The following is a 27,885-nucleotide window of genomic DNA, read 5'->3' as shown; positions in this document are numbered from 1 at the left end:
ATTCACAGATCCCAAAAGGGTGACTAAGTCATATGTACCAACGGCTAATGCTCCAATAAGAGTCGAAGTTCCTGTTGGACAATTTAATACTACAAACGAGTCGCAAATACGCCTGAAGCGTGGTAGACGAATTGGTTCAAAGGATAAGAATCCTCTAATAAAAAAGGGAGCTAAAGAGCAAAATGACCAAATTGAAGATGTAAAAACTCAAAAAGATTCCTCTGACATAACTCATATTCTAGTTCCAGAAGAAACTCAGGTACCTAAAATTATTGAAAATGAAGAGATCTCAATAAATTATGTCATGAATGGAATACGATGGAATCGAAACAATGTCAATATTGATGACGTGTTTGCGTATAATATAGCGCTAAATGAAATAAATGATATTGAGGATCAAGAACCAAAGTCCATCAACGATTGTCGACAAAGAAATGATTGGCCAAAATGGAAAGATGCAATTGAGGCAGAATTAGACTCACTTGCTAAACGAAAAGTTTTTGGACCGGTACTACGTACACCAAAAGGTGTAAAATCAATTGGATACAAATGGGTTTTTGTGCGAAAACGAAATGAAAATGGTGAAATTGTGAGATACAAAGCAAGATTAGTTGCTCAAGGTTTTTCACAAAGACCCGGTATTGATTTTGAAGAGACATATTCACCTGTAGTGGATGCAAACACTTTTCGATATTTAATTAGTTTGGTTGTACATGAAAATCTTAATTTACATCTAATGGATGTAGTTACAGCATATTTATATGGCTCTCTTGATGCTGACATTTATATGAAACTCCCAGAAGGATTTAATTTGCCTGACGATGCAATTTCTAGAGAAGATTATTCGATTAAATTAAATAAGTCCCTATATGGGCTAAAGCAATCAGGTCGTATGTGGTATAATCGACTGAGTGAATACTTGTTACAAGAAGGATATAAAAATGATCCAATTTGTCCGTGTATATTTATAAAAAGATCTGAAAATGGATTTGCCATAATTGTAGTTTATGTAGATGACATAAACATTATTGGAACTCCTGAAGAGCTTTCAAAAGCAATAGATTGCTTCACTACTAGAAAAATTAAAATTAGAGAGGGAAAAAATCCGTCACTAAACTTCATAAAATCCGTCACAAATCAGTTAGTGACGGAATTTGTGACGGAAATTATTCCGTCACAAAAGTTGGCGTCACAAAATATTTAGTGACGGATTATTTTCTCCGTCACAATTAGTGACGGAATTAAGGCGTCACAAACAATATAATTTCCGTCACTAATTTGTAACAATAAATGTTTAGAAATTAATAAAAATTCGTCGCAATTTGTGAGGGATTAAATCCCTCGCAATTTGTGAGGGATTAAATCCCTCGCTATTTGTGAGGGATTTTGTGACGGACTCACATACCTCTCAGTCCCTCTCAAATAGCGAGGGATTTAATCCCTCTCAAATAGCGAGGGATTTAATCCCTCTCAAATAGCGAGGGATTTAATCCCTCTCAAATAGCGAGGGATTTTATCCGTCACAATTTGCGACGGATTTTATCCGTCACTAACTGAGATGAATCCCTCGCTAACTGTTTGATGACTAAATTTGAGGAAACTATTGTTTTTAAGAGTCTGGTAATCGATTACATGTATATGTAATCGATTACCAGACAATGAAAATCAAATGTTCGAAATTTAGTTATTAAAAGGTGCTCTGGTAATCGATTACCCATTTATTGTAATCGATTACCAGAGCCTATTATTGAAACAATTTCAATCAAAACAAAAATATCAAGTCTTTTTTATGAAAATGCATGATATCATTTAAAATGAAGATAAAAGAACAATACAGACATCAAGAGGAGTTCCCAAGTTTAATGATGTGCTTAATCGGCAAGACAACACATGAAAAATAATGAATGACCTCTATCAGTGTAACTATGACAATAAAGCTTCATTGGAGTATATCCATAGCCATGATACTTTTCATCATTTAGAGATCAAAATCCACAAGGCACACATTTAGGCAAAGAAACCCCTTCAAACAATACACATGAAGCAACCTAATTTTACTAAGCTAGATTGCTTATATAGTGATGACCTTATACCTATCTACCAAACATACAATTAATAGAGGCAACATGTTCCAAATCAAATCATACAAAAATTCAAATACAGGGGAAAAAATTCTTAAAATTGATTACCTTTTTTCCCGGCCTAACAAGCCTCAAGGCCACCTCAGCAGCAGTATTTGCAGTAACAATAACATCAGTTGCCCTTCCTGTGACAGGACCTTCCTGAAGAACATGAGTGTGAGCCACAATAGATGACAATCTACAACTGCAAATAGATGACAATCTACAACTGGATGACATTGTAAAAAACATTTACCCAATCAGTATGTTCTAATTAAACTCTTTACTTCAAATAATAATTTAATTCTTAAAGCAAATTATTAAAAAAAAAAAACAATAAATTGTACTTCAACAAAAAATTGTAAAGTTGACCCACAACTATTCCCAAAAAAATTCAATTCAGTTTCAGGCAACTAGTAAACCCAACCCACAATAATTATTCCTCCCCAAAACAACTTAACCAACAGCTGGTGGCCAAACTTTCGTGGCCAAAAATTCAATTCAAATAACTATTAAACTCAACCCAAAATTATTCCTCCTCGCCAAAAACAACCTAAAAAGGGAAACATAATCCATCCCCTTCTCTCCCTTTCAAATCCCTCCAATACTAACGGGAAGTTAAAATTAGATAAAATAAAAAAATAAAAAATAAAAAATTCCTCTTTCCTTCCTAAAAATCAAACCAAACAATAAAAATTTTATAAAAAAATCCTCACTGTCTCCCAATTTCCTTCCAACCAAACACAAAGTCAGAAACCCAAAGCATCAAAGACAAATAAACACGAAATCTGGACCTATCGGAATTGTCGAAGACGATGGAGACGGTGGCTTTGGTGATTCCGGCTTGGCCCTGCTTGTAGACGAGCTCCTGGAGGTTGGAAGCCCTAACCTGCTGCAAGTTGGTGATGCCGAGGACGAAGCAGATCGAGTCAAGGATAGTTACGAATAAAAGACGGGCAATATTACAATATATAATGCAACTATACCTCATTTTCGGTCCACACATAGCCAGAAAACAGTCCTATATTCTTCTTTAGTTTTAGCAAAAAAAAATTGATTGCAAAAGTTACCATGAATGAATCTCCACCTTTCAGCAAAACACCATGCATCCAAAAATGCGTTTTCCCCATAACATCATGAAAAAAATTCTAAAACATATAAAAATCTAACAAATTAAGAATAAAAAATTAGAAGTAGATATATTATGGACGATAACTAGACGTGTTATTTTCAATATGAATTTTCAACCTGCAACATCCGAAGCTCCACTTTTGTTATTTCCCGACCATTGATGAAAACCTGAGTGTTTCCATTGCTAGCATCCGGTTGGATGGGGCCTCCAACATTCAGATGCGGACTTATAATTTTTGAAGGCTTTTGTCCCTCCTGTGAAGTCATTAAACCAATCAGCATCCGCAGCAACACTCTAGAACTCAAACATCATACAAATCACAAATGCATGTAAATAAATACCTTCCCCCAAAGACCAGACACTTTATCATACCAATAGTTTCCTGGCTTCAGCTTCTTTGGAGGGTTTGCGTAGTTCTGCAACGTAACCAAGACTCGACGGCACTGGAGCTTCGATCACGCGAGATTGATTCCTCGAGCGCTCTCGAACTATCCCCCAAATCGAACAACTCACCGGAGCCGTCATTCCCTGCAGAGAACTCGAACGCGCCGGAGTTGCTCAGCTCGCCGGAGAGCTCGCCGACATTGCTCTGGGAAGCTTTGTGGTTGAACGCGATCACGGAGGTTGGCGAGACCGTGGTTTCGGACGCTAATTTGGAAACCCTAGGTTCGGAACCGAGTGTCCCGAGGGGGTGGTGGAGCTACGGCGGCAGGAGCGGCTCCACGACGGGAAGAGCGAGAGCATCGGAGAGAGGAACCTGGGAATAGGGAATAGGGAATAGAGGTGGTGGGTGGTGATGGTGAGGGAGTGAGTGAGGTGGGCGAGTGAAGGAAAAGGAATTGGGGGAATCTTTGTTCTTTTTAGGGTTTACGCGCGATTTCGAAGATAGTTTGGGAAAAATGATTGAGTTGATAAAAAAAAAGGGGCGGGAAATGAAAAATATTTAAAATCAAAAATGAAAAATGTAATTGAACAATAAAAATAATATTATAATTAAATGTATTAAATTTATATATACTAATACGAGCAAGAGTTAGATAACCAATACAAAATGATTATAATTAAAAAAAATACTTGCTACTAATTATTTAATAAGCAGTGTTATATTGTAAAAAAAAAGTTACAAGAATTATAAAGTTAATTAAAGGTTTTTAGTAAAATTGGCTCATAAACTAACTGAAAATTTATAAGTTATAAATTGGAAACTGAAAACTTATTAGTTAAGAACTGAAAAATTATAAGTTTGTGAACTAGCTAATTGAATTGGAAGTTTATTGTAGGCTAATTGATAATTATAAAATGTCAAGAAATAATTCTTATAACGAGGATGAGAAAATGACAGGAAAGATAAAGTAGTTTTTAAATTAAAAAAAATAAAAAATAATTTCAAAAAAATAATAAGGATAAAAAAGTAAAAAGAATAAAAAAAAAGACTTACAAACTGAGTTATTTTAATTAATTTATAAAAATAAATTATAAACACCCATACTAAACAAGCTTATTTACATTGTGAAATTGTCAAGAGATCAAAGTAATTGTTAAATATGTTTTTATCTTCATTGTGAAATTTAAAATATATAAAAAAAAAATATTAATATATATATATAATATTTTTATAATATATCATAAATTATAGAATTGATTCTTTACTTTAAATAGTATCTCAACTTTATATCATCCTTCAATGAGGACTTGTGTTGTAGATAAAATAGTGGATTTATAATCTAACAGAAAATCTTAAAATGATTTATGTTAATCTTACATGAAATCGTGTTTTGTCCTAATCTAAGTTTTTATCAATAATATATATATATATATATATATATATATATATATATATATAACAACACATAAATTTAGAAAAATTAAAGCCAACTATATATAATTTTTTTTTCATATTTATCACCCGATTATATAAAAATTGAAAACGAAATCAAGATAAATAAATTCAGAAGATAAAATCTAGAAAATCAATCTAATTCTAATTTTTTTGTTATATTTATAGCCTAATTCTAAAAGAAATATGGAAATCGAGGATACTCATCACTCATTTAAGTAAACATTGAAATTGAAATCAAAACAAATCTAGAAAGGTCAAACAAATTCTAAAAAAGAATATTTTTGTTAAAATTTAAATTCATATTTTTTACTATAAATGAAAATATATAATATAGTATGTGACAAATTATAATGCATATAACAATTTAAGAAAAAAATAGTGAAAATAAAAATAATTTAATTGGAAATAATGTTATAATTAAATTTATATTGACAATGAATGAAATAAATGAAAAATATAATAGATTGTGTGGCAAATTATAAAATTGTCTAAATCCTCAATTCTAGGAGATAAATTGACTATTTGTTTGAAATTTATTGTCTTGGAAACTTTTTCTTTGTCATATGAAAATATTTTGCACACATTAAAATTAAACACAAGATTTTCTAGTAAATTTTTTTTTTGCTAGGCAGATTTTCTACTAAAATAAATTATAATATGTGACCGCAAAATATTTAATCACTACATTAATTTATAAAGTTACTGTATTAGGCATTTTTTAACATCTAACTAAATCAAAAATCCCTAAGAATATTAATAAAAATATATTTTCATTAATTAAGGCTGAGTTTAGACATGTAGACTTCTAAAATTAAAATAGATATCTATAACCTATAAAGGTTAATATTTATAAAATAGATATCTAGAGCCTAATAATGGTTAATATTTATAAATCTTATTATGTATATACAAGTCAATAGTTACACATTTCATACATAGTTAATTAGTCACATATTTTCACTTGATCTAAAAATTAAATAATCACATATAAATCTTATTATGTATATACAAGTCAATAGTTACACATTTCATACATAGTTAATTAGTCACATATTTTCCCCTTATTTCACTTATATATTTTATCTTATATCTTCATATTTTTAATTATTGAATATTAAAAAATACTTTAAAAATTATTAAATATTATCTAAATTAATTTTTAAAATTATTAAATATTTAAAAATTAGTTAACATTTTTTTATAAAATTTTATTTAAAAATCTCAACATATAAATATATTTTTAAAAGCAATTTTATCATGATAGAATCAAATTATCATATCCAAATTAACAATTTAAAATTTAAAAAAAATTAAATTGACTTATCTAAACAAAATATTTTAACAATGATATAAATTGAAATCAAAGTAATTCAAATACCAAGAATTTCAAATTCCTTGAATTTGTAAAATTACTCATCCAAACACACCATAAGGGAATGCAATTGTAAGAGACAATTATATGAGTAAGATGTTTATTGTATGGATTAGAGTACTCTGTGGGTTCTTAAGAGAACCCTGAGAGAAACAAATAAACTATACAAAAGTATAAATATAACATTATATATTAATATACTTTTACAAAAATATAAATATACATATCTTATCTACTATATTTATATTTTTTTGTAAAAGTATATTAATATATACTAAGTTATATTTATCAAATTATCAATTTATCTATAAATATACTAAAAATATTATTGATATTAATTTATTAGCAATATTAAATTATTAATAATATATAAACTTTATTTATTTAGTAATAATAAATATATATCATTTGTTACATTAATAAAAATTATAGTATATGTTAACTTAAATAAGTAAATAATTGTATAATTTTAAATTATTATATATATATATATATATATATATATATATTAAAATTTTAAAATTATTAAATTTTTAATGGGACAGATTCAAATTGCATAATTATGATTTTTGAGGGACTAAAATTGTTCAATTAAAAATTAAAGGACTAAAATTGCACAATTACAATTCTTTTAGGGACTAAAATTATCCAATTAAAATCTTAGAGATCAAAATTGCACAATTACAATACTTGAGGGATAAAAAATGTAATTAAGCCAAAATTAAATTAATATTCTTTTTTTTTTGTATTTCACAAGTTTTTTTAAAAATATTTTTAATGAATGTCTTAGTTTCTTATGTTCAAAATTGACAGTTTTTTATTTAATTAAATGAATTTCATAATTTTTTCAGTCCTTTAATGAAATAAAATATTTTTAATTTTATTATTTTTTTAAAAAAAATTAACATATTTTCTTTAATTATGCATAATTCTTAAATATAGAAGTTTCATAAATAAAATTTAATATTTTGAGAGGGAACAATTTGTCACAAATTTTTTCACAAAATATTTTAACCTATTTGTGACGGAATTTTGAGAGGGAAAAATCCGTCACTAAATTTTTTCATTTTAGTGACGAAATTTGTGACGGATTTTTTAGAGACGAAGTTCATTCCGTCACAAAATCCGTCACAAACATTTTTTTTATTTAGTGATGAAATTTGTGACGGATTTTTAGAGACGAAAATTTTTCCGTCACAAAGTTTTTTTTTTTGATTCAGTGACGAAATTTGTGACGGATTTTTAGAGACGGAATATATTCCGTCACAAAATCCGTCACAAAAGTCAATAAATTCTAGTCCGTCACAAAACTTAAAATTCCCTCACAAAATGCGTCACTATTAGCGATGCTATTTTTTCCGTCACAAAATTCGTCACAAATATTAATTTTTCTAGTAGTGCTTAAAGAAAGAATTTGAAATGAAGGATCTAGGAAGGACAAAGTTTTGTCTAGGATTGCAAGTTGAATACTTAGAAAATGGAATTCTTGTGCCTCAAGAAGCTTATATAACAAAGGTGCTTAAAAGATTTTATATGGACAAATCACATCCATTGTGCACTCCCATGGTTGTAAGATCTTTAGATGTTAATAAAGATCCATTTAGACCCCAAGAAAAGGATGAAGAAATACTTGGTCCTGAAGTACCATATCTTAGTGCTATAGGAGCACTAATGTACCTTGCTAATTATACACGACCTGATATAGCGTTTGCTGTTAATTTGTTAGCAAGATATAGTTCTACACGAAGACATTGGAATGGAGTTAAACAAATACTTCGTTATCTTAGAGGTACAATGGATATGGGATTATTATATTCAAATGTTTCCAAACCAGAACTAAATGGTTATGCAGACGCAGGTTATTTGTCGGATCCTCATAATGGTAAATCACAAACAGGATATTTGTTCACAAGTGGTGGTACAGCCATTTCATGGCGATCTGTAAAACAAACCATATCAGCCACTTCATCTAATCATGCTAAAATTTTAGCATTACATGAGGCAAGTCGTGAATGTGTTTGGCTAAGATCTGTGATTCAACACATACGGGAAACTTGTGGTTTATCTTCTGGAAAAATGACATCGACAGTTATATATGAAGATAATGCTGCATGTATTGCACAATTGAAAGATGGATACATCAAGGGAGATAGAACAAAGCATATTCTACCAAAATTCTTTTTTACTCATGATCTTCAAAGGAATGGTGATATAAATGTTCAACAAGTCCGCTCAAGTGACAACTTAGCATATCTCTTTACAAAGTCACTTCCAAGAAAAGTTTTTGAACAGTTGATACACAAGATTGGACTCCGTCGTCTTAAAGATTGTATGCATGAGGGGGAGAAATAAATATTTATGAATGATGCGTACTCTTTTTCCTTCACTAGGTTTTTATCCCACAAGATTTTTCCTAGTAAGGTTTTAACGAGGCACATTTTAAATATTGGACATCCAAGGGGGAGTGTTATTATGAATAATAATTAGTGGCTTAATTAGTGGATGTCAATATTCATTATCAATCATTACCATTTATATGTCCGTTATGTATTATTCCCTTTTTGTGTAATTGTTCAGTTACCACATGTACTTATAAATAGGTTACTTCTTTCCCAAAAATAATACACCAGTCAGATTCTTTTCTCTATCTCATACTATCTCATTTCTTCTCTCTATTTTTTCTTCCTTTTATAACAAATACAGAAATATATTAATTTTTGTCTAGACTTATGAAATTAAATTATTTTAGTTTATTAACTTTTATTTGTCTGTATGTGGAATTCAAATATATTAACATTTAACTTTAATTTTTAAATTGAAATAACTTGATTATTATAATTGTGTAAAATATTTAAATAATTTTAATTATAAATTTTAAATTAATTTTATAGAAAATATCATAATAAACATGAATTATAGTTAAAATATTTTTAAATTTTTTTAATACTTATAAGACCACACATAGGCGAATGTTTATTGGGAGGGACCAGTAAGAAACTGATGGTATTTGATCTAATTAATCAAGGATCACATACCCCCATAATTAATATCCTTTAGTGCCTTCCGGAAGATTCCTGGAGCTATATTTGCCAGTCTGATGGTTTCATTTATGAACTGCAATTATTCATGGACTTTTAAATAAAATATGTACACATAATAAATAAAAAACAATTTGTCTCGTTCAGAAGCAAAAGAAAAAACAAATGAAGAAATTGTTGACCAACCTGATGTGTAAATGTCATTGATTTGTATTCTTGCCAGGTGACTCCGGAGTTAGGATCTTCACGTCGTTTGATGATGGCTTCATGTTCTTCCTACAAGCCAGAATAACGAGTGCATTATTTCTACAGTTGCAAAAATGAAATGTGAATTATTGTTTCACTAATTTTAATTTTTCTTATAGTGATGCTTATTGTACTTGTAATTGCTTGAGCACCAAGGGATTGTCAGAGAGTGCTTTTATGCCATAACTGATAGCCAGAGAAGTGGTTTCATAGCTTGCAAAGAGGAGCACAAACATGAGGTCCAGAGCTATCTCTTCAGTGAGGAGAGTTCCCTCTTTCGTAAGTTCTTCTAGAACATGATCAAAAAAATCCATTTGTTGTTTCCTAGGTACTTTCCGTCTTTCCTCCAGCATGTTTTTCAGTATCTTCATTGCCCTTTTCCTACCCTAAGAAAAACAAAAATCACAGGTATCACATTTAATTGTGCTTTGTTAATTTAGACATCAAAAGAACCACTTAATTCGTGTGATACAAAAGAACCATACTAGGTACAAATGTTCAAAAATATTGAGTCTGAAAACCAACCAATGGCATCAAAGTTATGTTCATTACTCATTCCTCTCGGTCTAGGATGACAAACACCTTTTCGCCCCCTTTATTTATTTATTTTTTCATAAAGATTGAATTAGTACCAAGATAGTTCATAATAATTCACTTCACTTACTCTACTGATTAAGCTAGACTCCTTGATTATTAATATTAATTGTATATTATCCTTATAATTAACTATTCATATTCATCACCGAGTCTCCTCTGACAAACTATCCATTATTTTGTAACTTTTAATAATTATATTTTAATTTTTGATAAATATATAAAGATACAAAATGTCTTTTTTGTCACATCATTTTTTTTATGTATATTTAAGATATATGTACTTAAGTATGATGATTTTAGGTTGTTTTTTTCGTATTATCTATATTTAAGATATATGTAATTAAGTGTGATATTTTTATATTTGTTTTATATTGTTTTTCCTATGTCGGGGTAGAGGTTAGAGTTGAGATAATTTAGGCTTAAGTTATAAAGGAAATAACTTAAGTGTGTAATAGTTGATCCAATGAGAGCTGAGACATATTAGGTGAAATTTGATAAGTAAATTTTATAAGTTCATAACTCAAGACTTCTTAGAGATGTCAAAGTCAGCCCAACTTAGTAGATCAATCTGGCTCACTATGGGTTCAAGTCGGGTTAGAAAAAAAATGTATACCTATTTTTGTTAAATTCCAACTATGCTCACTTAACCCATGAACTAAATGGGTTAAAACCTAAGTGAGGAGGGTTAACCTATTTAACCCACTACAATTAAAAAAAAAACTTATATGTTTATGTTCTATGTAGTTATCATTTTAAATTTTGATTGATATTATCTTCTGTATTTGCATTTGAATTAATCAAGGTAGACTTGATTTCTTGATAGAAAAAATTATAACTCTTTATTTTATTTATTAAAAATGTGAACATGTAATTTTTTTAATTTTTAAAAAATCTGGTGAACCAACCAACCTAATCCACCAACCCATAGTGGGTCGAGTCAAGCTTAAATTTTTTTAGCTCACTAGAAAGTGAGCCAGGTTGGATCACTACAAAAATATATGGCGTTTAGCGACTGCTAAAATCGGTCGCTAAATTGCTAAAATCGGTCGCTATTTACCTTAGCGACTGAATTTAAGCAGTCGCTAAAACCCTGGTCGCAAAGCTGTTTAGCGACGAAAAATTTTTCGGTCGCAAAAATGGTTGCAATTATTTTGGATGCTGAAGTGTATGGGACCAAATTAGTGACCGAATCAATCGGTCGCTAGACGTCGCAAATTTGGTTGCTACAAACCACTCATATTTGGCCTTTCAAGGATTCTATTTCACAATACTTAACTTCTTAACATGTTTTGTCCTTAATTACACAATTTCTAAAAACTTCCCAAAATGTCACCCATCCCTATATTATTCCAAGTCAAGCACGCTTAACTGTGAAGTTCTAATGAGATAAGCTACCGAAAAGCAGATGCATGTTGTTAGTATAAGTAGTACAAATTAATTCATTTAAGTCATCCTCAACTATCCAATCTCTCATACTATCTTTGGATCCTTCTCATTTTGGTGTATCCGGACCGTTATAAATTTATAATAATATATATATATATATATATATATATATAATAATTATATTATATTTAATTAATCTTTATTTATATATATACACTTACTTTTATAATTAACAATCTACTTATTTCTATTTAAAATTAATATTATGATACAATTTAAATTATTTATTATAAATCTAAAAGTTTAAGTACTAATTTATATATTTTAAAATGAGAAGGGTTATAATAACATTGGTATAACTTTTATTAAGTATTACACTGCTAATAACTTGATATTAAATGTATATTTTGTAAATTCAACTGTTAGATTGAAAGTTCACATCACTTTATATGTTTATATCAAGTTTTGTTAATTAAAATTGAACAACAACTCGAAAGTAATCAAAGTTCTCATATTTTATTTAAAATATATATATTACGTCAATTTTGTTTTACAAGAATGAAGTATCAAATCATCTTGAATTCATATAAAATTTTGTATATATGATCTAAGAGTAAAAAATATTCAATCTAACGGTTGAATTTATAAAATTCACATTTAAGATAAAGTTATTGAGCGATGTAATACTTAGTAAAAGTTACACCGATGTTATTATAACCCTTCTCTTTTAAAATATTATTTTTATAAATTAAATTTTCACATTTTAAATAAATTATTAATTAACTTAATATATTTATTCATCTTGAATCTAAGATATAAAATTAAAAAAAAATTTATTTATCCTTGTTTTATTTTCTAACTATCAACCATTAATGAAATACTAATTTAAAATCTTATCTAGTTATATCATAATATTTTCATATCAAGTTTAAAACAAGATATTAGTTATACAAAAATATCAAAATCATGTAGTAAATTATAAATAATATGCTAGTTAAATAATTTAAAATAATTTAAAATAATCAATTTTATCACACAACAACAATAAAGAAATACTAATAGTTAAGAAAATACATTTGTACTCTTCTTATTAGAAAGAGAGAGGATGTTATAATTCTTTTTTTCCTCAAGATATCAGATCTCTTCTATCAATATAATTTAAATATAAAAATTTATTTAAAAATAAAGTTATCATAAGTTAGAAATATATATTATAAATATGGATCAAAATAAATAAGAAATTTTAAAAAATTCATATACTCTAATTAAAAAGAATGCCTAAAAATCCAATCGTAAAAAAATAAAACCTCTAAATGTAACACCCTAGTTTTCAAAATGGTTATTATTACTATTATTATTATTATTATTATGTGGTATTTGGTCATAAATTGGTGGTTATATTTTACTTCAATTGTAGATAATTTACACTCCATTTATGCTTAGAAAGATATGTGTGTTGTTGGACCTAATTAGATAGTTGTGAATTTTTTAAGAACCATTTCTCGCTGGGCTGACTGACAAGTATCGGTTTTTGGGGTATAACTTGGGCTGTGGTGGTCCAAATGATGCAAAATTGGTGTCAATGGAAAGATAAGAGAAAAACGTACAACTTTGTAAGAAATAGCCATTTGCAAATTCGGTCGTATAGAAGGTCAAAAATTGGAATTTGATTGATACAATTGTTTCTCGCTGGGCTGATTGGCAAGCCTCGGTGTTTAGGGAATAAATTGGGCTGTGATTGTTCAAATAATGCAAACTTGGTGGCTATGGAAAGATACAAGAAAACCCTACAACTTTCATGAAGTAACCATTCACAAATTCGGCCGTCTAGAAGGTCAAATTCGGTGGTCAAAAATCGGTGCGGAAAAGAATATGGCATCCAACTCATCCCACTAACAACACCAACTCATCCCATTTCGTTTTGTCTAAGATTTTTCCATTATTTTCCATTATTTTAATGTGTTATGGAGGCTATAAATAGGCCTTCACTTCTCCATTGCAAACCATCCCTCAATTCTCATTCTCTCTTCTCTTATACTCTCTTCTTCTCCTCTTCTTCTCTTTGAAGACCTAGAGGAATCCATAGGAGGTGGTTCTACCCTAGTAGAAGGAGCCTAGAGGAGGAAGCTCTTCTTTAGTTTCAGTGCCTGTTATCCAGGTAAGGGGGGGAGTGAGAAATCTCGCTCTGGGTGTGGGATTGTATGCTGGGTAGTGGGATTGGCCCCCAATCCTGTGTTTGTTGTATGTTATATTGTTTGTATGTTCTAATTGCTTGGTTAATATGTGTGTATGAATAGAAATTCTGTTGAGATTATGATTGTGAAAGTTATGAATATGATATGATAATGTGAATGTGATGTTTCTAATGATATGATGTGATGATGAAATATGATGTGAAATGACCATGAGATAGATAATGTGATAATGTGACAATGAGATATGAAATGTGATAAAGAGAAATGACCATGGAAAGTGATAAAGTGATATGAGAATGCATAGAGTCTTGTTTGACATGCATCATTTGCATAAAGTGATAAGGGTACGATATGGAATACGCCACCAGAGAAGGCCCCCTAGTGTAAAAGCTGTGGGGATCAGTCCTTGGGGATGGCTCGGTTTGGAAGTCCCAGTCTCGCCCATTGTGTGCATGGGATGTATCTTGCGCGGCTTAGCTATCCCGACGAGACTCTGGTAGTATGTCCTTCTAGTGAGAGTGCGCAGAGGTTGTGTCCCGGCATGTACTCCTAGACTACTCTTTGTGTATTGCTAGCGGCAATATACTACGTGATAAGTGACTGGCGCCACATGCATGATAAAATGTAGTCCGTGTCCATACATGTGTCTTTTGATATTATATGACAAATGGATATGCCTTGAATGAGTAAGATGTGATATTGTTAATCTATGTTATATATGTTTTGTTTGTGTTTGGCTATCTAGTATATATATTCCTACACTGTGAGCCGAGTGAGATGTTTTCTCACTCCCTTTTTCTTTGTGTTGTTTTTCTTTAACCGTTATACAGGTGATTATCAGCATGAGGCTGAGGATGTTGGTGGTGAAGCTTAGGCTTCTTTATGGGCTATGCTCTGATAGGACATGTGACATCGGGGTATAGATAAGATTAGATTAGGTTGTTAATGTTATTTTAAATTACTTTGAAAACTTTGAGATTTATTTCTTTGTAATTTCCGCTGATTATGTTTGTTAAAAATGTGATACTCTTTAAACATGTTTGATTATTAAAGTTATATTATTTAAATTTATTGATTTATGATATGCGGGGTAGAGGGTGTCACATTAAATATATTTTTTCACGTAAATAACTATTGGTATTAATTATGTAGGATTGAATATAAATATTTTTTATTATAAATTAATGTCTTGCTCTTACAAAAAAGAAAATGGGATTGATACTCAATAACAATATTATCATCACGTTTAAGCAATATATATATATATATATATATATATATATATATAAGTTTTATTTAGCAACCGAATAGAATTTCATTGCTAATTTTAACTAATATTTAACGACCGAATAGAATTTCGTCGCTAATTTTAAGTAATATTTAGCGACTGAATTCAATTTCGTTGCTAATTTTAACTAATATTTAGCGACTAAATAAAATTTTGTCGCTAATTTTAAATAATATTTAGCGACCGAATAGAATTTTGTCGCTAATTTTAATTAATATTTAGCAACCGAATTCAATTTTGTCGCTAATTTTAACTAATATTTAGCGACCAATTCATTTCTGTTGCTAATTTTAACTAATATTTAGCGACCGAATTCAATTTCGTAGCTAAACAATCAAAATTTCTTATTTAGCGACCGAATTTAATTCGGTCGCAACATTTTTTACAATTTAGTAGCTAGTTGGTCGCTGGTTCCGTCGCAACCTTTGTGTTCATGAAACACAATCAAGCAGCGACTGAAATAGCGATCAATTTTGTAGCGACAACTTATTTTGGTCACTAAATTAGTCTTTATTTGATTATTCAGAATCGGTCACTAAATTAGTCGCTAAATAGAGACTGATAAATTTCAATCGCTAATTTCGGTCGCTATTTTACAATTTTCTTGTAGTGGATTACCCATTTAAAGCACCAACCCTTGATGAGCCAACCCATGTGAGCCAAGTTGACTCACTTTAGGGACTCCAATTTGTTGTTCAAGATTCTAAAGGGCTCGGAGGCCATGGATCTTTCCCAAAGTCAGTTGGAGTATCTTGAGGCTAGAGGACAATTGTAAAGTTGAGATTCTTAAGGGTAAAAGTTAAGGGAGTTATAGTGAAAGATGTAGAGGGATTTTTTGTCTACCTCAATTCTTCTATCTAGGGATCTCGATTAAGGTAAGGGAATCTTGATTGTAAATTATATAGATTATATTTATAAGCATAGTTGTTGTTGTTATGTCTTGAATTAATGGATAAATGTTGAGGTTTTGGTAATTAATTTGTTCATGATGGGTTTTGAAGGTTTTTGGGAAAAACTTGATTTGGTGATCTTGTACCCAAGATGTTGTTACATGTGTTGTTTTTTTAATGGATTTGTGATCTAGATGTTATTTTTGTAAGTTTGAATGGATTGCATGTTAGATTTGAGCTTTGCAAGATGTTGGAGAGTGCTAACACCATGGATGTGTTGCACATTCTCACTCAACAAGACAATTCTCGCTAAGTGGGCCCTCATAGGTTGAAGACTAGAAATCCAAAATTTGGGTTTATGCTTAATATATGAGACTTGTCTCGCTCAATGAATTTGGCTTTTATATTGAAACTCTACCTGACGAACCACAATTAGCCTAGTGGGGGAAGAGCCATAGAGAGTTGTGTCTGCTAAGTGAGAAAAGCTCACTCAATGAGAAAGAGCCATAGAACATTCTAGGCATTAAGTGAGAGGAAGCTTTTCAATTTGAAGACCCATTAAATGTCATGGACATTCAATAAGCCTATGCTTGCTTAGCAAGGAGCCATAGAGGGTTGTGGTCGCCTAGTGATAGAATCTCACTTAGCAAGAGTTGTATGTTGAGGGGATTTCACTAAGATTAGACAAAGGTCCTTAGAGGGCTACAAAGTGAGTGTTGATGTCCTTAAGGGGTTGAGTTGTGCTTGTTCCAACTGGGAATGAATGTTAAGTTCTAGATAGTCTCTTAAGGTTTAGGAACAAATGGCTCCTATCTTAGGGTTAGTGATGTATGGATTATAGATGATGTGGTTTATATTTTGTTGTTTATGTTATTATGATGATAATGAGGCTAAGATGATGATAATGTTTGGATGAAGATAATTAAGGTCATGATGATGATGATCACTACAAGAAAAATCAGGATTATCTACAGAAGAAATCCATAGATAAGTATGAAAATTCGTAGGTAAGTGTCAATTATCTACCGAAAAAAATCTGTAGGTAATAAGGTTGTAGATAACGTTACCTACGAAAAATTTTCCATAGATAACCCACGAAAGTTGTTATTAACAGATTTTTTCCATAGATAACGTTATCTATGGAAAGTTCTCCATAGATAACCCACGAAAGTTGTTATCTACGAATTTTATCCGTAAATAACCTTTGAAAATTTTTTGTTTAATTTTAATAAATTTATTAATGTAACAACCCTCACATTTGGCCTCTCAAGGATGCTATTTCATGACACTTTACTTTTCAACGTGTTTTGTCCTTACTGGACATTTTCTAGGAAACTTCCTAGAAGATCACTATCCCTATATTACTCCAAGTCAAACACGCTTAACTATGAAATTTTGATGAGATAAACTACCGAAAAGCAAATGCATGTTATCAATATAAGTAATACAAATTAATTCATTTAAATCATCCTCAACTATACAATCTCATATTTATACTATTTTTGAATCTCTCTCATTTTGGTATGTCCAGACCGCTATAAAAATATAAAAATATATAATAATTATATTACCAATAATAATAATTATATTATATTTGATTAATCTTTATATATATATATATATATATATATAATTACTTGTATAATTAACAATCTACTTATTTCTTTTTAAAATTAATATTATGATACAATTTAAATTATTTATTATAAATTTAAAAGTTTAAATATTAATTTATATATTTTAAAATGATAAGGGCTATAATAACACTAGTGTAACTTTTACTATGTATTACACCGCTCAATAACTTTATATTAAATGTGAATTTTGTAAATCCAACCGTTAGATTGAAAGCTCATATCACTTTATATGTTTATATCAAATTTTGTTAAAATTGAACAACAACTTGAAGGTAATCAAAATGTTCATATTTTAGTATATTTTGAAATGTATATATTACGTCAATTTTGTTTTACAAGAATGAAGTATCAAATCATCTTGAATTAATATACAATTTTGTATATATGAGCTAAGAGTAAAAAAAATTTAATCTAACGGTTGAATTTATAAAATTCACATTTAATATAAAGTTATTGAGTGGTGTAATACTTAGTAAAAGTTACACTAGTATTATTATAACCCTTCGCTTTTAATTTTTATAAATTAAATTTTAACATTTTAAATAAATTATTAATTAACTTAATATATTTATTCATCTTAAATCTAAGATATAAAATTTAAAAAATGTATTTATTCTTGTTTTATTTTCTAATTATCAACCATTAATAAAATACTAATTTAAAATCTTATCTATTTATATCATAATATTGTCATATCAAATTTTAAACTAGATATTAGTATGTTATTTTTTCATCATTAATTTATAAAAATAAAAAATTTAAAATGACAATTTTTAATAATATTTATTTTTTTACCAAATATTTTTTACATCACTTAGAGCATAAAATTTTTTGCTCTACATCCCGCCAAGGTAATCTACGAAAAATTCATAGATAACGTTATTTACGGGTAGTTTTCCGTAGATAATCTACGAAAACTATCCGCAGGTAATATTCCATATATAACTAAAAATTATCTACAGAAAAAATTTCGTAAATAATATTTCGTAGACAACTAAACATTATCTACGGAAAAATTCCATAGGTAATATTCCGTAGATAACTAAAAATTAACTATAGAAAAACATAAGTAATATTCTGTAGATAACTAATTAAACATTATCTACGGAAAAAATTTTGTAAGTATTATTTCATAGATAATAACAATTTTTCTTGTAGTGGATGTTGATGTGGTTTGTATATGCAGAAATGCATGTTTGCTATGGAGTGCTTTGATGTTGGGACTAACCTATGTTGGCTATAGTTGAATGGTTTATGCTTATTCATGTTGTTGAGTGTGAATGTAGAGAATGCCTAAACCCTTAATTCATGGAGTTGAGTGAGGTGTTGGGAAGGTCGAATCCCTTTCACCCATAATGTTTTGGAAATGCCTTAAAGGCAGTTAATGATGAGCTAAAATGTTTTGTTGAGTTGTTCATCAAGAGATGTTAGGTGATTGGGTCTTTGGGAGCCTAGTGCTTTGTAGTCTCGTGTAAAAATAAGTTTTTATGAAAACTTGATTCTTCTTCAAACGGTGTTATGTTATGTAGTGAGCCACTACATATTAGTTGATGAATGACCATGTCTGGGTCTTATGGACTTGGATATTCAATTGGCACATAAGTTATGGATGGTGGATGGTTACTTAGGGTGCACCCCAACCTTGTGTTAAGGGTGCATGGCATCTTAAGGGTTAATTCTATAAGGGGTTTGATTTTGTGTGTGTATGTGTTACTCAATATATAGATCTTGTTGACGTATGCATGTAGATTTTGTATATTTTGGAATTGTAATCCTATATGAGGATTTTATTTTACCATTTTAATGACTAGAAACTACTTAGCTTTTGATTCTAGTTGATTGTTGAAATTCCAAATATACATATTTTTCTACATACATGATGTCCATGTTTGTTTCATGATAAATGACTTATGCTTTCTACTACATTGTGATATAGATGTGTTAGTGTACGAATGACCTAATGGGTCGTTACATCTTTCATTCTGTGAACTCATAATTTATGTATTTAAAGATGTTATTCATTTGTGTGTCACTAATGTGAGTCCAATAATCATAAAGTCAAACAAGTTCTTTCTTTAGACCTGAATTATATATATATATATATATATATTATTTATATTACTTATACTATTAGTTGATTTAGTATAATAATAAAAAAAATTATATGGATCCAATTTTTCTATTACTTTCCCTATTTTTATAGGACCAATAATGATACGTTGGGGCGACCTGAGTGTCACCGTGGTGATTGATTTGTACATATATGCTTACATGCAATAATTTGGTTCAAATATAGAGAGAGGTAAAATATAACGACTAGTGTTAGTGAAAAATGTACTCACCTGCATGCATTTGTGATAAGCTGTTCCCGGAGTGTTGAGAGGGAACGAGATGAGTCCTTTTATAAATGCATCAAAGTCCTCCATTAAATTCCCTGTTGTCTCTGTCGAATCACAACTGAGAAGTTTCTTTGCAGTTAACTCAAATATCATCTGGATAGTAATAATACACATGAAATAATTAACAACATAGTTTAGAGTTAGAAATTATAGGAAGAGTGTTTAAATGAAAACAAGAAAATTTAGTTGTACAAGTGTACCCTTCTTATAGCTTTTTTCAACTCGACAGTTTCTTGACATGACCACTCTTGTAATGTTGTGCAGGCTTTGTGTTGAACATCTAAGATCATCATTTTGAGGCTTTCAGTACCAAAGAGATTGAGCACCATGTTCTTAAGGTACTTAAACAGAAAACCATGCAAGGAAGACAGATTTTGTTTCCCGAAAATCTCCCTGAACGTATCTGGGTACCAGCTTTGGAACATTTGTCCCTCCTGTTGGAATATAAAGTAGTTGAAATCCGGGTCTGTGGACACTACAGTTGCTTGTCCAACCAAGCTTGTCTTAAAGATTGGTCCATACCTGAAAAGAGACAAAACAAAACCAATGATCATCAAATAATGATGAAAAACGAAAATCTTCCATGCATATTCAGGTTGGTCCAATGAATTTTCAGGCCTAAAGCGAAATTTTAGATGAGATCATTTTTTCTTATCGGTAAGAAAAAATATAAAGATAATAATATGGTTCCAACATTGTACGTATTGCTTCTAGTTTCCATAGATGATTCTTAGATGAGGGCCTCATAAAAGCAATTAAAAGAATAAAAATAACTGTTGAAATCCTGTTTACTAAGAGTTTGTTTGATTCAAATGAGAAAAAGAGAGGGGAGAGATTTTAACGATGAGAATGGAAAGGAAGGAGAAGGAAGGGAAGAAGATAAAAACTTTGTTTGGTTGAGAACTCAGGAAGAGAGGAACCATAAATCTTTTCTTGTTTGGTTTACAAAAAGAGAAAAGTGAGTTTGAAATCTATTTTATTTTTATATTTTTATAATTTTAAATTTAATAACATAAGTAACGATATTTTGAACATAATATTAAAAATATTTTAACATCTCACTCCTTCCATGCAAATGTCTCAATATTGTAAGGAGTAAAAATTAGATGAGGAGGAATTTGTTCTTCTTCTCACCCTTTATAAAAATTGAACCAATCATAAAAAGTTAGGAAGACAAAAAAGAAAACAACTAACCTTTAAGATGTCCGATATGAAAATAACTAAAATTTAGTCATCACAAATGATTCTTAGATGAGGTACTTATAAAAGTGATTAAAAAAAATTGGGGCAAATAAATAAAAGTAATTGTGTTAAAGTTCTATTCACTAAGAGTTTATTTGATTCAAAGAAGAGAATGAGAGAAGAGAGGTTTTAATGATGGGGAGGGGAAGGAAGGAAAGAAGTTAAAAATTTTATTTGGTTAAGTTAAGAAGATATGGGAGGTAGTTCCTTTTATGTTTGGTTCGTAAGGGGAGGAGACGGATTTAAAAACTAATTTACTTTTATATTCTTATAATTTTGAATTTAATAGCATAAGTAAGAATATTTAGATATAATAATAAAAATATTTTTAAATTTTCCTCTCTCTTGCAAATTCCTTTAATATTAATTGGAGGGGAGTAAAAATTAGATGAGGAGAGATTTTTCTCTTCTCTCCTTCCAAAGATAAAAAAGAAAACAACTAACATTTGAGATAAAACAAAAATAACTAAAATTAAGAGGATTAAAATAAAAATAAAAATTAATCTTATTTTGTATGAACTAAAAACTATTTGAGCCTAATTTATATATAAAAAAAAGTTAAACATTTAAATACAATAAATTTACTAATATGGAGTAAAAATAAATAAACCTATAACAAATGCATTAGTGATGAGAAAAATAGTAATAAATATTCAATACATAACTTTGTAAATGAAATAAAATGACATAATCATTGAAAATTATCTCTATTTTATTTTAGAGAAAAAAGTATTCAACTCCTTAAGCTTCACTTCTTTTGTAAATAGACACCAGAAACTTTAAGTTTATTTTAATTGATCCTTAAATTTTATCTTGTTAGAAAATAGACATCATAAACTTTAATTTTATTATAATTTATCATTAAAATTTATCATGTTTACAAATAATCTCCTTGATTGCAATTTTATCTTAATTATTTTTTTGTAAGTCTCTTATTTTACCTTGAGATTAAATTATTAAGATAAACAAAATATCAATCATTTATTTATTTTAAAACACACTTATTTATTAATTCTTTTGGTACATATATATTAGTTTTATTTTCATATATATTAAAATACCATATAATTTAGAAGAAGAAAAAATCAAATAAAGACTTATTTTCATTATTTTTTATCATTTTTCTAAACTTGTATTTTTATTATATTTTGAAAAAAAGATTGTAACATAAAAAGAAAAAATTAGTGAATAATTGATATTTAAGATAAATAATTTATCTCTAAATTGATAATATAAAAAAATTGTAAAAATAATAAATTATCAAATGTCAAAATCAATTAAAAAGAAATTAAAGTTGAGGGTGCTTATTTGTAATGAAATAAAGTTTAAGGATTAACGAAAATAAAATTAAAGTTTATAATGTCTATTTACAAATAATATAAAATTTAAGGATTGATTAAAATAAAATAAAAGTTTATGGTTTCTATTTGTAAAAAAAAAAAAAAAAAGGTAAAGTTAAGGATGGTTGATTACTCTTTTCCCTTTAATTTATGCCTTATTTTTACCACTCTTCATTTGTTATATTTCCTTCACAACTTAAAGATGATTACACCATTACATGAAAATTTTATATTTAAGGTTTATATTTTCTTAAAAAAAAATTAGTTGTTTACTAAAGATTAACTTTTTTACTCTCTATTAGTGAAAATTAAAGTTTAAAGTTTATAAATTTAACTTATAAAGTTTTGGTTCTCCCAAATTTTAATAGTTTTTGTTTTATTCCTCTTAAAAATTGATTTCTATAATTTTTGTTTTTCTGTTAAATTTAACGATCAATCTAACGTCATAGACAAAAATAAAACAAAGCAATTTTCTAGCGGCAAAATTGAAAAAAAATCTAATTTAAAAAGGACTAAAAGAAAAATATTTCTATTTTACATGGATAAAAAAGTAATTTAAGTCTATTATGGACAAGAAAGCAGTGTTTTAAAACCCGGACCAACCCGGCCGGTCGGACCGGTTGGACCGGGAACCGGTGGTCCAGCCGATTCGAATCTGAAGTTGGATCGGTTATGCAGTCGACCCGTTTCAAACCGGATTGAACCAGTCAATTTTCCGATTCAACCGGTGAACCGGTGGGTCAAACCGGTTCAACCACTTTTTTTTCTTATTTTTTTTAAATTTTTTTAAGGGACTATAAATCACAAAAATAATAATGAAAATTGAATCTCTTAATGAAAAAGCAAGGAGTCTTATTAAATATAACAATGACTACTTGTTCTAATATATTTGTTTACAATATATACAACTTAAATAACTTTTATAGTATATTATTAATTTTAAATTATATATTTAATAATGCAATATCTATGTAAATATTACATATATTATTTTGTGATATTAATTGCAAGAATATTATATATGTACATATTATTTATATTTTTAATTTGTATTAATATACCGTTTAACTTGTAATTTTTTTATGTATTTTTTTACAAAATAAAAATAAAAATAATTTTAAATAAGATAGAAAAATTGAAATTTAAAATAAGATATGAATTTATTAAAATTTATAAGTATAAAATATATTTAATATAAATATTTTTTAATTAAAATCGAGTCATGCAGTTCAACTAGTGACCCACCGGTTCAACCTTTGACCCATTGACCCAGTACCTTAACCGGTTCGATGACCGGTCCGGTTTTTAAAACTATGCAAGAAAGTAATTCAAGTCTATTGATCATCTCAACACTAAACTAATTAAAAATATAAATTAATCAATATTTATATTAAACATATTTTTTCTAAAACTTAAGGTTAAGACTTAGTTGATATCATGACCGAGTTTTAGTTTAATTAGTAATATCAAATTTTAGTTATAAGTCTGCAGTTGTATTAAATACTAAAAAATAGACTTTTGTTATTGTATACCTTCATGACATTTTATTTGATCCAGCACTTATATCTGAAGATTGAGATATGGTAATTTTCATAAATGATATGTGAATTAATTTTTTTAAAATCATGCCAAATATAGGTAGTTAAAAAAGGAGGATAGAAAATAAGAAATATTAGTAACAATAAGTCAATAACTACTTAGGGATATCAAACAACAAATACAATCAAGGAGGAGGAGAGATTAAAATGCTTCAATGATAAGTATATATATATATATTATCGAAACAGTTATCTTTAATGATTTTATTGAATAAGATTACCTCTAGTAAATAATATTACATGTAGTTTATACTATAAATAAAATATTGGAGACTGAAATACTCTCATGTATACCTGTTCATTCTTTTCTTGACGAATGGATGAATATCATCAGATTTGTGGGGAGTGAAGAACTGAAGGGACTCACCCAAAAGGGGCAAACCCAATGAACCTGGTGGGACTTTTCCCTTGTAAATGGGATTTCTCCATCTATAGACCATGTGTATAATGCCTATAATTATCAATGTTCCAAGATATAGAACCCACATTTTTTTATACTTAATAAAATACAGAGAATTTTATAAACTAAAGAGTGAAGACTGAAATGACTTTTGACAGAAAAGTTAGAAGAGAAGAACAATTTCAGAATACTATGAGAAGAGCATCTAAGATGTCATTAAATAGGCCAGCTACTTCTTTGAAGCAGTTAATGAGGGAGAAACCATTGAGTGTTGAAAAATGTTACCAAGATATTCTCTTTGTATTTTTATTTTATTTATTAAAAAATTATAAAGGTGCAACGATAATCAAATTTAGATCCTCTCACTTCTATTTTAACCTCTTCCCTCTTTCAATCACTAAAATAACTCTAGTAGTTTGGTAACAATATATTCTTTAATATGTTATTTTTAAACATACTCTCTTTAATTAGTTAAAGTTTATTGAAAATAAAAAATTTTATAGGTGTTACACTCTATTTTATGATTCTCTCTTAATTTTAGGGGAGTGTATTGGATTAGGATTTTAAATGACTTTTTTAATTGAAAAAACTCCTGTGGATATTTTAAAAGACTTTGCCCTACTCTCTTATAACTAAATATGTCCCTGGATTTTATATGGTATTTGAGTGAAAGTGTGTCTTTCATGCATTTTCATTCATTTAAAATATTTTAGAAATTTACAAGTATTAACTAGGAGAAGAAAAAATATATATGAAATTTGTTATAGGTACAAAATAAAATTTGATTTTTTAATTGTTTTTAATTATTCACTCACGCAGAAATATTTTAGTATTAAATTCTAAGATAATGTAATGTTTTATGTTAATTTTCTTTTTTAAAATATAAAAATTCTTTATTTCCTAACAAAATTTTAAAATAAAATTCATAGTAAAAAAAAAATTGTTGTCATAAAAGGAGGAAGAATAATAATAACAAACTTAAGGGAGGGAGAAATATCGCATTTTTTGTGTTAAGAGAGTTCTTCCCCCAACTAAGATTCATTCTTATCTTATTTTACTCGCAAAAATCCTAACTCAAATTCATCTTTTATATATATATACATTCCAGTAAATTTAAATTGATTAAAAGGTCTTGAAGATCTACAGTTGATTGTAGAAATTATAATATCAATTTCAGCTTTCAGCTTTCACTTTTCTTGACACATGTTATAAAAACTTATCACTTAAAAGTTGAAATTTCAAGCATTTTTTTGTGTTATATATTTGAGAAACAAATTCAACTAAATAGAAAAAAATAAAAACGAAAAGAAAAATAGAGCAAGTCAACACTATCATTTATGTACTAGAGTTTTACCAAATAGGGGAATGAAATGAGTACAGTAGTACAATATTATACATGAACAGTTGTGTAGTATTATTAGCAGAGAAAAAAAAATGGAGAAGTCAGGAGTATAGAAGAAAAAAAAAACTCACTTGAAAATTCTTGAAGTATTTGAAAAGTCACTTCAAACAATCCTCCAAAATCTAATAGGTTTGGATGAAATTATTTTATGAATTTGGTATTTATAGATATCATTAAAAAGTCCTTCAAAATCCCTCTGATACAACAATTCTTTAAAATTCTTATATTTTTAAATACTAATGGATTGTTTTTAAGTTATTAAAACTCTTAAATGAATACCAATGAATTTTAATAGACTATTTAAAAAATCTTGAAAATACAGATTAAATACCAGTCAATTAATTTTAAGTGACATAAAATCTTAATTAAATATCAATGAACTTTTATACTTAAAAAAAACTTTTAAAATCCTAAATCAATACATCCTTTATAACTTTTAATAAATTTTAGATAATAAAAATAGATATATTAAAAGGAGTGTCTTGTTATCACCGCTGAACATGGAAACCATGGCACTAACGTGTGAAGATGCAGTACATCAACACTTGCTCATTAATTACCGACCATTAATGCTTTAAATATAAATTAAAGTTAATTAATTTTGTTTAATTATACAAGAATTTTATTCCAAACTTTTAAATTTTATTAATATAAAGATAAAGATATATTACAATATTTATAAAAAAAAAAAATTCAATAAAAAATAATTGAAAGATGAATAATAACAGTTTCATTAACGAAAAAGGCTTCTTCCCTCCTTCTATTTTTATTTTTCTCATTGTTACATCTTTAATATTTTATTATAATCTCTACCATTAATTTTAGTTGCTTCAGTGACGAAAAAGTTTAAAATATTAAAATAGTTAAGATAAAATCAAACATTTTAAATTAATGTAACTAGATTACTTTTAAGTAAATAAGTTAATGAAATTATTTATATATAATGTATTTATTATTTTATATAAATAAGTTAGTTATATATTATTTTATTTTATTATTTTAATATTATGAAAAATAATTTTTTAATTGAATATTATTTTAACCTTCAAATTCATTAACTTACTTTTAACGTTATACTTTTCAAAAAAGAAAACAATAATTTACTTTAAAATTTATAATTTATTTTTAAATTTTTGTTGTGTCTTTAACGGCTTGTATTATATTATAAATAATTTTTACTATAATAATTAAAATTAATGAATTGAAATATAAAAATTATGATATTAAAAATCAATTTTATATATTAAATATGAAGAACTATCTTATGTGAAAGTGTTTTTAGAAGAAAAAAATTCCACAAGATAATTTTTAGGAATTATTTTAACTTCTTTTAACTTCTTATTTAATTTAATTTTTATTTATCATAATTATTTATAAATTAAATTTTAATATCTTAAAATAAATTATTCATAAAAAAAATAAATTTTTGCTACAAATAAATTATTTAATATAAATTTAAAATATAATTTATATATTTATATAAAAAAAATTTAATATAAATTTAAAATATAATTTATATTTTTTTAATATGATATTCATTATGTATATTATTTATTAAAAAAAATTATTATATATAATATATATTTAACATGTGCAATAAGTTCACTATAGTACTATTATTGCATTATATACAAATTATGACAAAATTTAATTGTTAAACTCATAGGTTAGTTATCCATAGGCTTAAATAGTTATTAGTTAATTGTTTAGATTAACATTTTTTATTATTATTTTCATCTTACAACAATTATTTAAATTATTAT

General features: G+C 27.9%; 2 protein-coding genes and 1 long non-coding RNA gene across 3 annotated transcripts; 1 reads left to right on the top strand and 2 right to left on the bottom strand.

Moving 5' to 3' along the window:
* Positions 1-1,840: 1,840 nt before the first annotated feature.
* Positions 1,841-5,039, bottom strand: LOC145949273 (uncharacterized). The gene is made up of 4 exons (XM_083065217.1): positions 3,594-5,039; positions 3,107-3,506; positions 2,915-3,012; positions 1,841-2,349 (listed from the first exon to the last, which is right to left on the bottom strand). Exons 2-4 carry the CDS (start codon positions 3,248-3,250, stop codon positions 2,154-2,156), a joined length of 438 nt encoding a protein of 145 aa, XP_082921343.1. The 5' UTR covers positions 3,251-3,506; positions 3,594-5,039; the 3' UTR covers positions 1,841-2,153.
* Positions 5,040-8,673: 3,634 nt separating this feature from the next.
* LOC145952582 (cytochrome P450 87A3-like) lies at positions 8,674-24,921 on the bottom strand. The gene is made up of 6 exons (XM_083065216.1): positions 24,615-24,921; positions 20,341-20,662; positions 20,084-20,233; positions 9,883-10,134; positions 9,689-9,778; positions 8,674-9,578 (listed from the first exon to the last, which is right to left on the bottom strand). Exons 1-6 carry the CDS (start codon positions 24,806-24,808, stop codon positions 9,492-9,494), a joined length of 1,095 nt encoding a protein of 364 aa, XP_082921342.1. The 5' UTR covers positions 24,809-24,921; the 3' UTR covers positions 8,674-9,491.
* On the top strand, positions 13,081-14,982 carry LOC145952583 (uncharacterized). Its single transcript, XR_014430027.1, has 2 exons — positions 13,081-13,889; positions 14,757-14,982. It is a non-coding gene; the product is annotated as an uncharacterized LOC145952583 (long non-coding RNA).
* Positions 24,922-27,885: the final 2,964 nt, after the last annotated feature.

This window comes from Cajanus cajan, chromosome 10, assembly GCF_000230855.2.
Source record: "Cajanus cajan strain Asha chromosome 10, NIPB_CcT2T_4, whole genome shotgun sequence".
NCBI classification, from domain to species: domain Eukaryota; kingdom Viridiplantae; phylum Streptophyta; class Magnoliopsida; order Fabales; family Fabaceae; genus Cajanus; species Cajanus cajan.
Note: the sequence above shows the minus strand (reverse complement) of the source record. Positions and strands in the feature narration are given on the sequence as shown.

What these genes read in the sequence shown, in the direction of transcription:
- LOC145949273 (XM_083065217.1), bottom strand. Translation starts at nt 3,250, where the DNA reads ATGGGGAAAACGCATTTTTGGATGCATGGTGTTTTGCTGAAAGGTGGA. An exon ending in ATGTGTGGACCGAAAATGAG is followed by an intron (nt 3,013 to 3,106) that starts GTATAGTTGCAT and finishes ACCAACTTGCAG; the next exon opens with CAGGTTAGGGCTTCCAACCT. An exon ending in GTCTTCGACAATTCCGATAG is followed by an intron (nt 2,350 to 2,914) that starts GTCCAGATTTCG and finishes AATGTCATCCAG; the next exon opens with TTGTAGATTGTCATCTATTT.
- LOC145952582 (XM_083065216.1), bottom strand. Translation starts at nt 24,808, where the DNA reads ATGTGGGTTCTATATCTTGGAACATTGATAATTATAGGCATTATACAC. An exon ending in TGGTGCTCAAGCAATTACAA is followed by an intron (nt 9,779 to 9,882) that starts GTACAATAAGCA and finishes TCTGGCTTGTAG; the next exon opens with GAAGAACATGAAGCCATCAT. An exon ending in CAATGACATTTACACATCAG is followed by an intron (nt 9,579 to 9,688) that starts GTTGGTCAACAA and finishes GAATAATTGCAG; the next exon opens with TTCATAAATGAAACCATCAG.